The 19,238-nt window shown below is 36.0% G+C and overlaps 1 protein-coding gene across 1 annotated transcript in view; it reads right to left on the bottom strand.

Moving 5' to 3' along the window:
* Positions 1-15,639: 15,639 nt before the first annotated feature.
* The window catches only part of Sox15 (Sox box protein 15), a 111,734-nt gene continuing 108,135 nt past the window's right edge, over positions 15,640-19,238 (bottom strand). Inside the window, exon 4 of the mRNA XM_053762312.2 lies at positions 15,640-17,685. Within this exon, the coding sequence (XP_053618287.1) occupies positions 16,442-17,685 (1,244 nt within the window). The 3' untranslated portion in view covers positions 15,640-16,441. The remainder of the gene's footprint in view (positions 17,686-19,238) is intronic.

Genomic DNA, 19,238 nt, shown 5'->3' with positions numbered 1-19,238 from the left:
TATGTTAATCATTATTTAGCAAAAAATTAAATTCATTACTTATTAAAAAAAACTTCGATTTGAAAATGGAATATCAATGTATCGATTTTAATGAAATGGAGTCTTTTTCTATGGAAAAAAAGATCTTTTCCTTTTTTATAAAAATGCAATTATATAGCAGCCGTTGAGAGATTAAAGTTTGGTTAATTATTTTGTGATCATAACATATCACATCTAGGTATACCAATCTACCCTTCCATACAGATATTATAAATGCGAAAGTCTGTCTGTCTATCACACTTTCACAACATCATAATATTCACACCTCAAGGTCAAAACTTGGCTAACTTGGGCGAAGCTGCGGTCAAGACTAGTGTATTATCAAACTAGAAAAGGTATATATAAAACTGATTGACGGCGATTGATTGATTTTCTTATAATGCGATATTCGCAGAAAACTTATTTTTTACTAAACGAAAAAGCGCGTCGTTTTCTTTTTCAAAAGTCCACATTTACAACAAAACGTTTAATGACGTTTAAACATTAGTCCGATTTGTTAAAGGACCAGTTGTCCATATCAGCCATCTTACAGGCCGATACCTCTTCAATCGTGGCATCACGTGACGTCACAGTACAATTAATTAAAGACACACAATGCGTATCAAACGTTCGGATCTGCCTTTTGTTTGGCTACAGATGTCATCGGGCCTTTTTGTTTTGTGCCTGGTAAGTTTGTTCTTAAAAGGTTCACTCGTGGCCAGTATTTAAATTTAATTTAGATTATTCACTTTATATCCATAGATATTGATATTTAAAAATTACAATTGTCTATTTTCGTAATTGGAATATTCACATCACGTGTAGTACATATATAATATCTAGATTATGAAATTAACATATACTAAAAATAGTTTTTTTTTTAAGTATGTGCTTGTGTATATAATTTGGTGTAGAGTGATATATAGGCATATATTTATGTCAATGTGTTTAAATACATTACACTTAGACAAAAAAAGTAAATCGTATCTGATAAGTTCTCGTGAGTAAGTAGTGTAGTAAGTGATTCATAAATTTATTCAGTTTCATAAAATGCTTCGTACCATTCAAAATATAATTTAATTTGCTTCCGAAACTTTCCTACTTTTGCGATTAAATTAACTACTATAGTTTTGACAGTTACATATTTAAGGGTTGTGGTTACTCATGATTTAAATTAATAAGATTTCACATAATAATATATTGATTAGAGTATATGTTTTAAATTTGTTGTAATTTAACATTTTAATTATATATTTAATTATATATAATTATATATTGATTGATTTAATTATAAATATACTTTACAGCATAAATTCAGAATAATTTTAGCAAATTGTGACGTCACTTGTTCGTGTCATTTAGTATAGAGAGTTGGACGCATCCAAAACGGTATGATTTTATTTTTGTCATATCTTTGAAAGCTTTGTCATTATCACAATAATTGTTTCAGTGATGTTTCTATTAATATAAGGGCCATCGAATATTTATCAAAACAAATTGTCAATTAGCCTATAGGGGCTTACATTTCGAATTACCCAATAACCCAGACGGCACTCGAGCGAGCATCGCGAGTAGACTCACATTGATACTCGAGTGTTCTATGCCTGACTCGAGTCAGCGCACGGTCAGCGCTCACGTATTTACAAACTGATTAAGCGACTGAAGCACATCACAACACTACTTGAACATCATCACTTCACTTCGCAAGTGACAATGCAAAATAAAGCTCAAGGTTAGGGTCAGGTGAAGTGAAAGTGATTGCCAGGCCCTGCTTAGCTCAGGCCCCAGTCTCATACAGTCATTAATTAAAAATATATCTTTAACCAATGTCTATGTACTGTGTAAGGATACTGGAAGTATTATCTAATCTATGGTAAGGATTAATGTGTAACATTCCTATTTGAAAAATTTATAGATAAATAAATAAAGGACGAGATAGTCGGATGACTTCAAAAGATTCGACATAAAACGGGAAGAGTATATGGAAGACAGGAATAAGTGGAAAAAGTTGGAGGAGGGTTTTGCCCAGCTGTGGGACTTAAATAGGTAGAAAATAAAATAAAAGTCTGTTTATTCTGTGGCGACAGCCCTGGCGCTCCATTATGCGGCGCGGTGCAGTGGCTTGTCCGAGTCGACAGCCCTTTGTGGCCGCCGCTTGCGCATAAACAATTTATAACTAGTACATTTATTATTATTTATTTTTTGTTCGCAGCACTTTTTTTTTTCATTGGCATAAAAATATTACTACTTGACCAAATCCTGAGAATCGCGTACTTTCGTGATAAAAATCGTGTTAACATTAGGTATCATGCAGTTACCTTAATAAATTTCATATAATTTGGCCCAACCGATTGAGCGCGAAGAAGTAATAAACAACTCAAAAACTTTGGCCTTTATAATGTTAGTGGGATTTGTTCCACAACCATAACAAATGTAAGTATGTTAGTGACAATTATATTTTTAAAACCATGTAAGTACTTAATGTTATCCAAATTCATAAAAAAGTTGTAGCTCCAGGTGCTGGGTTAATTCCAATAGCTCAATTGCGCAGTGGTTAGATTTAACCTAATATAACCATTGCGCCATTGAGCTCCTCGTAAAGACACTCTCACAATGGTCGGTAATTGGATAGGTGACCAAAATTATCTTGAGCTCCTCCGTGCTTCGGAAGGCATGTAAAGCCGTTGGTCCCGGTTGTGTTTTCAGTCGTCGCCAATTCGCAATTCGCAAATGGCCCGCGTGGTGGGTTATGGGTGGGTTATGGCCCAAACTCCTTATCAATCCGCAACGAAGGCCAGTGCCCCAGCAGTGGGGACGTTTAAATGCCTCTTGATGATGACGAAGGGTTAGTTGCACCAATCAACTTAAACGTTGACTTTAATCTGCGCGCCTCTAACGTTTAGACAAAATGGCTAATTTATTACAAGTCGAGTGGCAGGAATAGAAGCATTGCGTGTCAAATGTAAAGTAGACAAATAGGAGATCCAAGATGGCGGCTGCAGCGGAAGCCAATTGTGCAATAAATCGGAGTCGCGTAGATCTGCGCCCGCGCCGGTCCAATGTACCGTTTATATGGAAATTCGTTGTTTATATCGCTTGCGAAGTATATGTAATTTTCCCAGGGTGAAACTGAATCGTTTTGTATGTTATTATATGCATCGATTCTTCTTCTTCATGGCTATTTATATAATTGTCGACTAGTATGTGGCGTCTCGTATAATAAAATTAATTGCAAACTCGCTGTTATTACCACGCCATAGATAACTTATGAAAGGTAACTTGATGTGCTGTTGACTGTACAGATAGTTAGATAAATAATTGATAATTAAGATAAATTGTTTTAATACTCGCTCGGGTAAAAACGTAATAAATCATACAGTTTAATCTTTCTCACGAATCACACACTCTAATGATGAAAACCACATGAAAATCAGTGCAGTAGTTTTTGAGTTTATCGCGAACAGACAGATAAACGCGGCAGAGGACTTTGTATTATAATATGTAAGGATCAGTTAGTCATATAATATATATATATATATGACTAACTGATCCTTATATATATATTAGTCATATATTTAGTCTCTCTCATCTTATTGTTTATACTCGGTTGCATTCAGGGCGGTAACACCCCGAAGCCCAGCGTGAAAAAGAAACCTTAAAATTTTGAAGATTCGGCTGTGATTTTACTACCGGCCGCCTGCCTGACGTCAACTTTCCTTGGGAATGCTATTGTTGCTTATTTGCCAAGGCTACGAGTCCCTTAGTTGTCTCCTACGACATCCATGGGAGGATACGCAGTTGTCCTATTCTAGGGCGGAACCACATGCCATTCATTAATACACGTCTTTATTTCATACGGGGCGGATGGACCCAGGGTGATTGGACCCAGTCCTAGGAAATATATTTCGTACATACAAATTGCACATTTTTAAAAAAAATTTTGTAAGAAAAAGACATCAACGCGTTGAGAGTTACAATTTTAAAATTGTTCCCGAGACTTTTACTGATTTGACGTTAACTATAACCTGCGCACAAAAACGCAATGTGCGCCATATTATAAAAAGAACCGCGGCGCCCTAGTTGTAGAATGAATGGTGCACTAAAGAGTTTATATATCTATCTATCAATAGTTAGCGTCAAAATTGTCTAGTGCAACCCACTGTAAGGATAGTGTTACTAGTGCCTGAGGAAGGTTTTAGTGTATAATTTATTGTGTTTTCAACCGAGGCAAGCCGGGACAGGCTGGGCTCTAACTAGTTTAGCGTATTTTTCAACAATTTTTCCGAGGTTTAAGCAAAGTTCGCATACAACATAAATCACCAGTGTCCGCTCGCGTATCTCTCGATATCTTAGATACGGCCGCGATAAATAAAATATTGACATGCACACCCGCAGGATATCCTTTTATTTATTCAAACTTTTTTTTTTACCGAGCATTATCTACCAGTCAGCCTTCAGAAAAACTGATAGATTTAAAACAATAGATGTATGTTTTGTCTCGGCCTGGCTATGTCGAATATTGTAAAGAGCAACAGTGACAAAACATAGGTGTGTAAAGTAACTTAAAGTAACTTAATCGCTTTAGTGTGAACACAATTTTGATTTTATACACTTTTAATAAATAAATAAATGAATAAATAAGTTGGTAAGAAGAGACAAGTGTTGAACTGTAAATAGTTGTTTATTTATATATTTAAACCTCAGTAATACTACTTTAAAACTAAAGACATATATAAAAAGAATCCAGCATATTTAATAGTAGCTATTTACTTTCAAACTATTGGCTATCTTTCGTATTGAATGTGTATATTTAAATGTAATTACTGACAATGTTGTCAGAACTTTTAAAGGTTCCTTTATTAAAATCAATTCTTAGGTTGATATTGGTTATTACCTTTAAATATCTAGACATAATAAACATTTGTTACTACTGCCACTAGATGGCGGTATTCGTAAAAGTCATGTAAGATGCCTTAAGGCTTGAATAATATCTGACGTCACACCAGTATTTGCGATAACTCACTTCATAAGAAAAAAAAAACTTATAATATACTTTTTATATCTGTTACACATGCTTTTAAAACTAAATTTAAATAATAATATGAAAAAATATTTAAATATATACTTTTTATGTTTTTGTTACCGTGAATACCAGTTACTCCTGCGTGTGTACTCAGTATCCAGTTTAAATTAGTGTCTCGTGTTCAGCGACTACGCACGGCTCGCATTATACTACCTGATTTAGGTGTTTCCATTAAATAGAGAAGCATTTCTTTCAATATACATACTTTAAAAAAAATAAACCGACTTAAATATTTTAATATTCTCAAAATGTAATCATTATTCAGCTTTAATCCTAAAGGCAAATATATGTATTTTTATTTATTTTTATGTATTTTTATATTTTTTTTTGTATTTTTATGTATTTTTATGTATTTTTATGTTTTTATGTATTGTAATACATGAAAATGTATTAAAAAAACATAAAAATACATAAAAATACATAGAAATACAAAAATTTCTATGTATTTTTATGTATTTTTATGCATTTTTATGTTTTTTTTAATACATTTTCATGTATTACAATATAGTTTGAATTAAAGTCGTAATAGTTACAAGTGTACCTATAGCTGTACTAGCTACACAATTTGATTTCTTGTGTGGAGCCGGAATTAGATTGGATTAGTATTTAGTTAAGTGTTAAACTTGTTTAAACTAAATTACGGAGAGTATTCTTTTGGATTGTGTAAAGGGCACAATCAGGAGGCAAAATTTTAATACAAAACAAATTTAGCTTGTATTCAATTAGTAAGTTGGTACAATCTTGTTAACCTGAAACTATGACAGAAGCAAAGGTAAAAATAATAATAAAAATATTAGCAAAAATCCACCCCGTGAGTTCCAATCCCTAAGCATTAAAATAGGGGGATACCCGTTGTGTTTACTCACATTTTTAGCTAAAAGCCCGCCTCGCGTAATTAGACGCCATTGATAGGCCATGCACTTTAATTGGAATGGTATGCAGGGTCGGCCCTAGCCTGATTCACGCCGGGGCGCTGGTTTCCTTGGCGCCCCTTTTAGAGATCAAAACACATTCTTAAACTGTTCAAGTGCGTGTCCCGCCATGCGCTATATTAGGGAGGTATGTCCTACATGTGTATATACATTAATTACTTTATACATATAGACATATACTTCCAGATGTACATAAGTAATGACTTGGTATAATATAATCATATTCGATCAACCTTTAAAAAGGTTTTTTGCAGCTACTTAGTTATTTAGATATTAGTATATTTGTTTCCTTCGATGAAACTACTACACATATGCTAAAATATAAAGTAAGTTTGTAAACTAATCTAAATTAATATACAAACTTACGTGGCATAGGTAAGATTCGAACCTGAGACTTTTCGGTTAACAGGCGGTCATAACCAATGGTTCAGCACCGCTTCTCGTGTCTTACCTGACTTCAAAAAATTTGTCATTCGAACATATTCGCGCCCCCTTTATCTGGCACCCGCGGGCATACCCCTCGTACACCCTGGTAGGGCCGCCTCTGATGGTATGTTGGCAAAATTGTTACTGTCTAGGCATTCTGAAATTTCAACTATACTTAGTCCCGTTAGCTATTACGATAAGAATATTTGAATATATAGTTTCCCTGAGCGAATACCATTCTTAGAGTCCGTTCCACGAAAGGAGTCCCGCAGTCGTGGCGCTACTATCGGCGCTAAAACAATGTCGCCTATCTGATATTGATAGTTCCTCATATTGCCACGGGCCTACTTTCGTGGAATGGTCTCATAGTCGTCTATAAGTTGGATATTAAAAATAAGCTTCGTTTTATTTAAAATATTTTTTTTACAAAAATGAAATTTTTGACAAAAGCTTTTATTCATGTCACAGTGATATTATTGCATTCAATGCGTAACAAAAAAATTATGCCCCTGCAGTTAATCTTTGAGGAGTACATTCGTCAGGAGCCGTTCCTGGGTGTACCATCAGATCATGCTTATTACAATAATGCATTGTCATCCATGTCATGCATGGCTAAACTTGTGTACAACATTTTAGCTCAATCGGTTGTAGATATCTGCTTCAAAATTTAGCTACAAGATTCCAATCGAGCACACATACTTAGGTACATACATACATAAAGTGCAAAGTAAGTTAAATAAAAACTTGTAATAAAAAGGACTCAAATTTGGATTGATCCAACAATATATTTTCAAAGTTTTTCCAATGAATCCTACAAATAAATGCGTTACATTTTCCTTGACAATAATAAGCGGGTGTACGAAATAAACGTGGGCGAAGTCGCGGGCAAAAACTAGTCAACAATACAGAGCGATTGACGATATCACTGGCCAAGAAGAATTTAAGAAGCAAAATTAAAGTGTTTCATTTCGGGACAAATTTAATTTAATTGTAATTTTTCGAATGTGACATGTATAGTAATGAAATAAAAAATGAATAGGCTTTTGCTTTTCGAAAATATAGAATTTTTAATCTGCTTCGTGATAAGTATGAATAAAGTTAGCTAGGGGTGGTCTGACGAAGGCTTCTTTTTTATGAATTTCTAATTTATTTATGAGTATGACGCGGCGTTCGATTTATGAATATTAACTACGTTATGTTGTGACGGACGTCACTGTCAACAGTTTTTGTCGCTACATGTTTTTTTGCTTTTTTTTCCACTTTAAAAATATGATCGGGTATTGGAGATGCAGTATTACAGCCTCGGCCGGGAAAAACTCTCGCAAATGTCCTCGAATCAATTAAAAAAGAAAATAGTAGACATTCTTAGTTTATTATAAACAGCCAGTGTCAGTAAAAAAATAAGTGAGCATGTGTCGCTGTGTATTCCATATTTAAAATTTAAAAAAGACTTTCAAGTAATGTTATTTTACACATAATTTAGTTGTCTAAACGATATTATTTACTACCACACATTTTGATAATAGCACTATATACAGACAAATAATCTTATATGGTTCGGTAAAGGTGTCGCTGCTGATAAATAAAAAAATTGCTTTATAAAAAATCGTAGCGTCAATTACGTGTCGTTCTGTATTAACTTGACACAGAGTTTGAATGTATTATGCCGTGACGGATTTTGGAGTCAAAAAGCATTTCTAATATGCTTTAATGACACGGAAATAATAGTTAAATTCGTAATTAATGAAACTCGTCAATTAAAGTTACTGTATTTGGTCATTTATTGTATTTGGTTATTTAAATACCTGTAGGTATTTTATTTTATATCCAATCAAAGCCAATTGCCTCTACACGAATTGGTACATATATATATTTTACTTTTTACATATACATTTAATAATAGCTAATTTGTTCTAAATTAATCGAGCTTTAAATGTCTACGAAGTCACCCGTCACTTGTTTGATAAATGTCTTAAAACACAACTCTCCTTTTCCGGGCGACACACGTCTCAACCTATAATACAGCTTCACTTACGAGCCAGTAATTGGAAGTGAAGACACATCTGCCTGTCTCGCATTCCACCTTGTATATTTGATACTAGCGTTGCTAGGTGTCCGGATAAAGTCGGACGTGGTTAGGTTTTTTGAATGCGTGTCCGGCCACGGTGTCCGGCTTGTCCGGCTCTTGTTAGGCTTTTCTCACTTGAATCGTAGTCACTATAAGTCGAGTCTTGCGAACACGAACGTGCGAACTTGACGTATTTCGATAAATTCGAATTTAAGAAGATTTATGGTAAATTAAAAAAAGACATTTTTTTCATTGTATAATGGGTAAACGATCATGTTGGTTACCTAATGTTAAGCAAACACCGCAATCCATGGACACCAGCAATGGTACGGGTCATCGATGCGTTTTTGCTTACAATATTTTTGTCGATACTGACACGAAATCCTCAAGAATTTAGGCGTCCGGCCTTTTTACCCAAATGTCCGGCCAAGCTGGTTCGGCTATTAGAAGACGAAGTAAACTCGTAAACTGGTAAAAAAATATTGAAAATCACTCTCAATCACGCCAATATTCACTTGTAACAACTATTTTGTGATAACCATGTTTCTGGATATAATTGATACAGAATCGATTTAGGGGATGATTATATATCCACTTAAATGACTTTAAAATTGTAGCCCTATTTTAAGTCATTTAAATGGATTGCCTGGATGGAAGTCCTATTTTAAAGTGATTGCGAGCCGTGTAACTTTTAGTCTATTTTTTATAGTTCTTTTAAAATATTTTGATGAAAATAAAGTTAATAGAATTTTATGACACAAAATATCCTAGTAATGAATTATCCATTTTGTGTTACAATTTTCACGAGAGCTGTAAATAGTAAACAGCTCACAGCTAGTGATATAAAGTAAACACTACATTTTAGTAAAAATCTAGTAAGAGCCTGGCAACACTCAACAAACGATACCACAAAACCTTTACAAAGCGAGATGCGTACAGGAGAAGAAAAAAATTGTGAATTTGCTTAGTCACTCCAACGTCCTGTCCCACCTACCGACTTATGTCCGTCAAATATGGCCGTATCGACTCATTTACATACACAAAACGTGTTTTTCTTAATTTATTTTATGTAAATACGGTGTGGAATGAAAAACAAATTAAATTTCGATGTTGAAGCTGCAAGAAAGCTGGAGACATTAGTAAATTATATATTTATGTAATTTTATTTCAGTCTTACATGTATGAAGCGGTAGTGGTCAAGTGGTTAAGACCGTCCGCTTGTGATCGAAAGGTCCCAGGTTCGAATCCTACTTGTGTCACAACAGTTTGTATACCAATTTGACTCGTGCATTGTTTTAGTCATAGACCACCACTTGCCTCCGATGAAGGAAAAGGAGTAAACTAAGTAAGACGAGAAAACCTGTACACTGGTTCACAGTTTAAGTTAACTAGTGTATATTCGATTACTCGCCACCAGAAGCGGGTAGGCGTAAAAGTAATGTCAGATGCCTTTAGGCGACTGGAATAAAATCAGACACCAGTGTTAGCAATTTCACGTCAAATTTAATATATGGATGGCGCGCCGGGGCTTCGCTGCCGTAGGAATTTCGGGATAAAAAGTACCCTATGTCTTATTCCAAACTGGAATAAGACATAGGGTTTATTCTACCTGTGTACCGAATTTAAAGTATTTAAAACAATACGTCCAGCAAATTTTGCATGAAAGAGTAACAAACCAAATATACATACACACTTTCACACAAAAGGGTACAAATTGGAATTTCGGAAAGACTGCTGCTCAAAAGAAATGCCTAAAGAAACTCATTTAAACAGTGATAGTCCCTATCATGAAGAAACCATATGACTTCAGAAGACATAGTCCTCCTTCGCATAGTCTCCGTCATCCCATACCCGTATGAAGAGGCGGTGGTGGTGTAAGGGTTACAACGCCCGCCTGTGGATCTCGAAAGGTCTCAGGTTCGTATCCTACTCGTGCCATATGAGTTTGTATACCAATTTGACTCATATAGTAGTTTCATAGACCACCACTTGCTTCTGGTGATGGAAAACATCGATAGGAAACCTGCACACTGGTTGACAGTTTAGTTCACTAGTGTGTATGCGACTACCTGCCACTAGATGGCGGTAAGTATTCGTAAAAGTCTCGTCAGAGCCTTAAGGCGATTTGAATAAAATATGACACCAGTGTTAGCAATAACACACTCGATATGATGACGATGAATACTCGCCAAGTGTTTGAAAGCCAAATCATTCACAACCTCTTATCGGTGCAATCGAGATCTCTTCTTGTTTCCCTCAATTCTTGTTTGGAAACATTCATTGCCGCACAATGGCTCGTTAAATGTGTGTTTTGTTTGAAAACTGGGTAAAATAGGACAGGTCGAGATAAAGCGCACGTGGTATAGTGTGTGCTGCCCTATTTACCTAGTGACGGTGTGTCGAACGATTTTTTTAAAAGAAAAAGAACTAATTTACATACCTGTTATGTACTAAACAACACTACAGGTTTTACCATCATTTCTTAACAAGATATAAATAGATCTGCATCGCAAATTTGTACCATCGACTTAATTTTTAGTATGTATGAGATTTTATGTTCCTAAATTGGACCGTACAACCGAAACATACAGCGCAAAGCTCCCAGATAGGATCGTCTGCTTTGGGCGGTACTCTCGATTCTTAGATTTAGAAAGACTCAGCAGGTCTACCATCAACTTTTACAGTTTTGAAAAGTCAGATTGGTATACAAACTCACGTGGCACGTGTAGGATTCAAATCTAGGACCTTTCAATCACAGGTGGATGGTCTTAACCACTTGATCACCATCGCTTCTAAATCTGGAGTAACTTCAGTTCATATTTCTTAGGAAAAAAAAGTGATATCTCTCAATATTTGCAGTCTTTACCTTTTTTATGAAAGATACATGGCCTTTTTTCTCATTATTGAAACCAATCGGATTTTTCACTGAAAATGAAATAAAACATTAAATAAATCTGATCCATTTATGGGGCCAATTGCGCCACCGGTCGCCAGAGGCCGCCAGCCTTCTTGATACGTCCAAATCGCGAGGCATGCAAAGCTTCGCCAGTAATAAATGTATCGGCGCTATCTTCAAAGGCGCATCTACCCTTTGGAAGAAAGCCGGTGCCGCGGTTTGGGCATGGGCTGTAGTGGTTGCTATAAGATGACTATATCTGATAGCTATGCGATTTTACTATATATAGTAGTCCATATTTTATTTTGTTCCGCGTTTTTTTTTTTGCTTGTTGTTACGGTATACGGCAGTCAATATTTGGAGTGTGTCTCTAATTAATATTTTATTATAAATGCGATAATATATATGGCCTGTCTGTCGTTTTATTTATCACATTTTCAAAGCAAATAAATTTCAGGCTCGATTTTGAAAAAAAAAAATTACCGACCTGTAAATAATAAGCTACCCCGGGCGTATCTGCGGGCACCAGCTAGTTGATAAGAAAGAGAAAGCATTATTTGAGTTGAAATCATTTTTCATAAAAGCCAACAAAGCCTAAATGTTTATTTCCCTTAACACGTGTCTCATCCATGTGAGTGTATTGCCTCTGAGATATTGTATAACTGGTGCAACTTTCAAACATCCTCTTATTATTTATTTCTTTGTTTGAAATAACTTAATTCACATAATAAAACAGAAAAAAATGTAAAATCTGTCTGTCCGCAAGTCAGCAAATAAAAGCGGCACGGCCGTACCATCCTTTTCTCGAAGTAATTCAGGCCAATTTCGAACCCCAATAACTTCGTTGTGGATAAAACAGGAAGCCTGCATTTTCAGTAACAAAACTGTCCAGTCCATTCTTGTCATCGCACATCCAGCACATCAGGTTTTGATATTACTGAAATTATAAGATTACCACGCGAATTTATCAAAGATTTTGTAGCACAATAGTATTTTCTATCAACACACAATAGGCGATAGTCTAATCTATAGCGTCGCTGTCATTGGATTTGTGCCTTAAAACGTCGACCAATGCACATACGAGTATTTATCGGTCGTCAGACCTATTACGAGCTTCCCTGACGCCCTTCGTCCATTTAGCTATGTTTCTGCTCCCGGCACGCGTCACATGAGACTATTTATTATTATGTTTTATCTTGTTTATGGTAGAGCATTTGATTAAACTGCTAGCTCGCAATTTCAGCCAATACGGTAGCAGAATCAATAACAAGGAAGTGTACTTTGTGACAAAATATCCACTTACTTTTAATCACTTATATTGTAAATATATAATATAAATAATATTTTTTTTTATTAGTTTAAATTTATTTTAGCTATATTTGAATGTGATTGACAATAAGAGAATTTTATCCGTACATATTATAAAGATAATTTCCCCTGTCACGTCTGACACGTGTTAAACGATAAACTCAAAAAGTACCGGTCGAATTTTTGTACGGTTTTCACAAATGGACAACGTGATTCCTGAGGAAGGTTTAGGTGAGATAATATATAAATTTATTATGGTTTAAGCCGGGTCGAGCTACTAGTATGAAATGTAGGACTTAATATTATTGGAGGATTTAATATAACACTTAATATTGCAAACCATTACCCATTTGCGCACAAATGCACGCAGGAGGAACTAATGGCCGCCACCGACAACGCGATTAGGGTGGCTAATTTCTGGGCCGCAACAATTTAGTGTTACCATCGAAACGCTAAGAAGATAAAGACACTTCCACACTTCGAAATAGCTATTTATTACTGAGAGTAAAAGAATTGCAGGTGAAAACCAGCTGGTTTCTTCCTGGTTTAGTATAATCACAAAATTGGTTATATTCAGTACTAAACTCATTTACTATAGGTTTCAATAAGACAAGGTAAGATATATATCTGTCGATGGAATTAATAGCTACTCCTAATTCCGTGGCCGTCAGATCTATAACTAGTGCGACGTGACGACATGTGACTTGTCAAATTTGTATCGCTTGTATGGAATAGTATGAAGATATTCAAATCTCGCTTGCACTCCAGACATAGTATATTTTAAATCTTAATATATAAAACATAAAATTTAAAAACCTCTTTGGAAATGCTATTATTGCCTTTCAGCTGTTAACGCTTTATCTCTTAGTCACGTCGTACGATAACCATTGGAGGATATGGATTGATCCTAATTTAGAACGGAATCATACGCTAAAGTCGAGCCTTTTGGTAACTAGTGTAAATAATATGGTGAACAAATGAAAGAAAAACAGCCGATACGGATAAAGAAGTAACTTTGTCCCTTGCGGGGTAGACAGAGCCGAGAGTTGCGAAACTCGAAATTTAGCTGTAATGTGGGCTTATTCGTGGCATTGATAGGTATCAATGCACTTAGGTAAGTGCATAATATTTTATATAATATTTATGTAATCAAAATATTTTCACAAATAATTATATAACGCCTTGCTTATTCCACGCAGATTCAACTTTGCATCAGGACCGCATAAAACAATAATTACAATGAAAAATTAACCTTTTATTAATAAAATACCAGCATTTAAAAAGCAATAATTAAATATTCGCAAATATTTTCTAAAGTGTTAATCAATAAATAAAGGTAAGCCACGGGCCTCGATCCCGATGTCCCCGCGATTAAAACATAAAAGAGCAAAAGCTTAATTATCACGTATTATAACAACCTTGCGCCGGCGCAGTCCGACGACAAGTGGTATAAGTGCGAAATTTCAAATTTTGTTTCTTGAGTTTTTATTGATTAAATATCAGTACGTATTATATAATCTATATTCAAGTTACGTCCCTATCTATCCCTTATATAACCATTAATATGCAATTACTTTTAGCATACTAAATAAATAATTATAAGATCGATATTTGTTAATTGACGTCCATGGAGAAAAGGCTGCAGTGAAGTTTGTTGCGCCGCTTCTTCACCTTCTACGGCAGTGAATCTAAGATATATCAAAAATTAAAATTTCGCGTTTATGATATTTCTGTTAAAAATGTCAATACATCAATATCTCTGGCGCGAGGCAGGGGCGTGTTCGGGCGGGCCGCATTCGTAATTACAGAACAGCGGGCCCCGCGGCCGTTGAATGCGCCCCTGCCTGCTCGCGCAAATTATTTAGTAATTTTAATTTTATTTGTACTTATTACCTTTGAGAGTGGGCGGCACTTCGCGCGCTGTGTTTAGTATTTGGAAAGTGCGTGTGAGGTATCATTGTTGCGCTTTGGATTTAATTGTGATTTTCATCATTTATTTATATATCATACTAGCGTCCTATCTTGGCTAATCGCTCGAGTATTACCATAATAAATAATTCACCTAAACCTTCGCCAAGAATTACACTATGAATTGATGAAAATCGTACAAAAATCCGTCTCATATACTTTGAGTTTATCGCATTCATACAGACAGATAGACGCGCCTTTTTATAATAAAGTAAAATTTAGGCTGAGGAAGGAGCGTAACCCCTGGTTCCTTCCTCAGCCGTTAAGGGTCTATTAGAAGCCCAGAGTTTGTATTCCTACTTTTCGTTCTCCACTCTGTACGATTTCCTTATTTTTATTGTGTAAACTATCTTGATTTCTTTAATTAAAAAATAATATTAAATTACCGTACTTGTAAATTTTATATTGATCCAATTTTCACAAAATCATTCATGAAAATATATTCTTTATTTTATTTGTCTCTCTCATCTCTCTCACATCCGCGCGTTCCCGGTTACATTCGGAGCTGTGACTCCTCAGCCAAGGGTTCGCGTAAAAAAAAAACCATTAAATTTTGAAGATTTTTCTATGCTTTTATAACCAGCTGCCTGCCTGAAATGTCTTTGTTGATGCTATAGTTGCCTATCAGCTGTTAAGGCATGTGTCCCTTAGTCGCCTCATACGACATCCAGGATTTGGAGTGGTCCTATTCTAGGGCGGGACCACACGCCACATCATCACTGTATGATTGAACGCCAATTTGACTATTTTCCAACTAGTCAAATCAGATACATACAGGTGTATTGTGACGTCACGAATAATGAGACCGATGAAATCTCCTAATTAATAAAACCGAGAATTAAAGTGACATTTAATTATTTTATTTGGTTATTTAAATATGTACCAATATACATTTTATTTTATACCCAGTGAAGTAGCCATTTGAAATAAAAATAATTGATGTAGAATATAGCTTTTATTGCTCTTATAAATTTTCTTACAATTATAAAGAACAAGTTTCGCAGTGCGTGTGGTTTCTCTAAGACGCTACAAATTGCAACATAATCTAAACATTTATCTAAAATTTTAGTACAAGTATAACTATGAGACATTTTTATTTATCAACTTACAATTTATACACATAATATTATTAACTCTAAATAAAATATTACAAAAATAAAACTTACACTCTATATCTACAGGCTTAAAGGAAGAACTAATATTTCGATTAAACAGATACTTTTGTTATTTTTTTAACTACGAAATATACACAAAAATAGTTACAAATAAATAAACTTTTACATAGGAATATTCGATACCACATTGCAAGCTGATTTTGTCACGCAAAATTATTATTACTTTTGAGTTAGATCATTTTTACATAGCACCAATTCGTGATTCCATTATTCGTATATTTAAACAGCCTTTTTCTATTCATTAACAATAATTTGATTTAAATGAGTAATAGAAAATCGCTATAACGAGTAAATATGAGCGCTGACTTACCATTTCTAGATAAAAAGAATAATTGTTTATAAGATCCAGAAATGATAATACAGTACAATTGATATATTTACACATTAATAAAAAAAACCTAAGTATATTCTTTACAATCATTCAACTGGAAATATTTAGTATAATATAATAATATCTTATGCGCTTTTCCTATATTGCAGTCACTAAATTTGAAAGACCAAGACGGTTTAATCTTTGGGCTATATTTAGGAAGTATGTCCTTACTGTCCCATGTCAGTCCCCTATAGTCAGTTGCTGTAGCAGGTTTGTCGCACCCCGGCCAAAATGACGCTGAATTCGTCTTCAGGTCTGACGTCAGCGCCCGGGGCGGGGGGAGCGTACGCCACAGAGGGGGGTGCGGAGATCACAGAAGCGTAGGGAGACGGGTACATCCGCTCGGAACAGTACTCCGGCCCTGGTGGCTGCTCGCCGCAGTAAGGGGGCCTCGAGTACTGCTGCTGCTCGTATCTGTACTGCTGTTGGTGCTGCTCCATAGCACCTTCAGCCCCGTAATCTAAATACTTGTCGAACTCTCGAGCATCCACGTCAGAATCAGGTGATCCCGTCCGTATTTCTGGACGCTGATTCATATAGTTCGGATCAGACTCTTGGGGAGTATTTGGCGGTGGCTCTTCAGAAAAATACGAACCACCAGTGTCGTATTCAGATTTGGGCTGATCTGGGTAATGCGACACGTAAGTGTCCTCAGTTTTATACATCTGCTCGTACTGCTCGTAAGGATGGTACTGAATGCTATACTCCGCTGGCATGGAGCCACTGGGAGCAGATGAGACTCGTGGAGTGCTCGTGCCTAAAGCTTGTTGGTCTTGCGAGGTCGCGACCGGTGGGAAGAATGTTCCCGTCACTAGCGGCGGCTGTTCCGCGTTGTTCCTCTGCGTGCACATGACATACATGCCGTTGGCCATGCCCATGGCTGCGACCGGCGCAGGCGAGAATGATCCTGGCGTCCTGTACGTCTTATAGGGCGAGTAAGAGTCTGACAGAGATGAAGCGTTGATAGCTCTCCGCCTCTCCTCATATTGGAAGTTCTCTTTCTCGTTCTCGACGGGCGAGGCATCTGGTGTTGGCAATGGAGCCTCGGCCGGGGCGCTCCTCCTGCCCTGGGGCTCGGGTGACCTCGCAGGGGAAGATTCGGGAGTTTGGACGTGGCCATTGAATTGTTGATTAGATTGGAATGAGTCAGAAGCGAGAGGAGACGTGCGGTAGGGGGAGAATCCCGCTCCAGGGTTGTGTGAGAATCGGGCATCAGGCGAGTCAGTGGCAGTGGCGTAGGGAGAGCCGAGGGCGGCTGACGCGCCAGGGGGAGCGCTCACTGGGGTGGTCGGTTGGTTAGGTCTAGTTTTGTTCTGCTTCCGTCTTCGTGGCCTATATTTGTAGTTCGGATGCTCCGTCATGTGGATCACGCGGAGCCTCTCCGCCTCCTCGACAAACGGCCGCCTGTCTTGCGGAGTCAGCGAACGCCATTTTTTACCTGGAACATGAGAAAAAAGCAAATGAGTCGATTGTTGTATTTAACGACTATTGAATCTACACGTTTTTATCGTGCAACCAGAGAAAACTCGTGGTCTGTATACATTATGAGGCTTTTTACGATCTTAAGACAGGTCATTTGTCAGCGAACCTGGTAGCTAAACGTGAAAGGTAACACCGATATTATGAATGCTTCTGTACTATCTAGATAACATTCCTTTAATATTAGAAGAGTGTTTGGGAAATAAAATAGACACGGTGTGTCACAGACTCTGGCTTAAATAATCACGATAGTGTTTTATCAAATAACTATAAAATACGCGCCATGAGAGGGCAATAAATCTCCTGTTGTCCAAGTAAGTACACTTATTTCGTTATTGTGATTTGAGCTTTAAAACTAACTTCATAAGGCAGGCTTTTATTTGGGGCTAAAAGTGTGAGTTGCATAGTGAAATTATCGAGAAGACTGAACAATCTTCAAGGATATTTATCAACGCGACACAGCTTGCTACTGGCAAGCAAACAACTTTACTTTTAGTGAAGTGAAATATTGATATCAAGTTATCGATAAGGTAAACATTTTGAATTGGTTATTGTGAGCCTTTGTATTCTAGTATTCTGACTATATTAGGAAATATGACTAAATATAAACTGGACAGAGAAGAAATTACCATAATTCAAATGTAAGAGGAGCAAAAGGCATTTGCATAAATATTTTATAAGTATTTTAACTATTTGTTAACAAATAGTAACTAAAAGTATGACTAATGTATCTATACTAATACTGTGAAGACAAAATATTGGTGTTTTTCTTTAAAAACTAGAAAATAATACGGCCGAAGTCACGAGCAGCTGCTAGTACAGTAGAAATGTATTTAATAAAGAAAATAAATAAAATTCATAGTACCAGAACATTTAGAAGAACTTAAATCGAATATCTATGTAAATACTTACATTGTGAGTAATCAAATATGGGAAAACATTAGGTAAAGTCTTGGAATATCTGTAGGTATCTACCATAGTAGTTTTTGTTTTATTGAATAAATGAATACTAGCTTTTGCCCGCGGGTTCGCTCGCGTGAAATTATCTGACTTTCACCCCCCGGGTGGTTCGGAGGTTGATTTCTGAAAGAAAAGTAACCTATATTTGAACGTCGGGGTTAGAAGGATTTTTACTATATACATACCAAATTTTATTAAAATTGGTCCTGCGGTTTAACCGCGAAAGCGAAACAGATAGACAGACTTTGGTATTTATAATATTAGTATGTGTGATTGGTGCTGCAAAGTATCTTATTTACATAAGAATAGATCAAACTTGGTCTTGAAAATAAATACGTAGCTCTAATAATTTGATTTTTTAAAAACAAAATATGGTCTTTTTCAATACTTATTAGTAGCAAATCCAAGCTATGCTTTATAACTGTAGAAGGAACAGGGAAAAAGACGAGAGGAAATATCCTTGAAATAAAATTCTTTAAAATTTTGTAAATTCTAAAATAAACCCGTCAACCTGTGAAGCATTGAACCGAGTAGAAAACGTAATCGACAAAA

The sequence above is a fragment of the Plodia interpunctella genome, chromosome 22, assembly GCF_027563975.2.
Source record: "Plodia interpunctella isolate USDA-ARS_2022_Savannah chromosome 22, ilPloInte3.2, whole genome shotgun sequence".
Lineage (NCBI taxonomy): Eukaryota > Metazoa > Arthropoda > Insecta > Lepidoptera > Pyralidae > Plodia > Plodia interpunctella.
The sequence above is the reverse complement of the archived record's forward strand: the minus strand, read 5'-3'. Positions and strand labels throughout refer to the sequence as shown.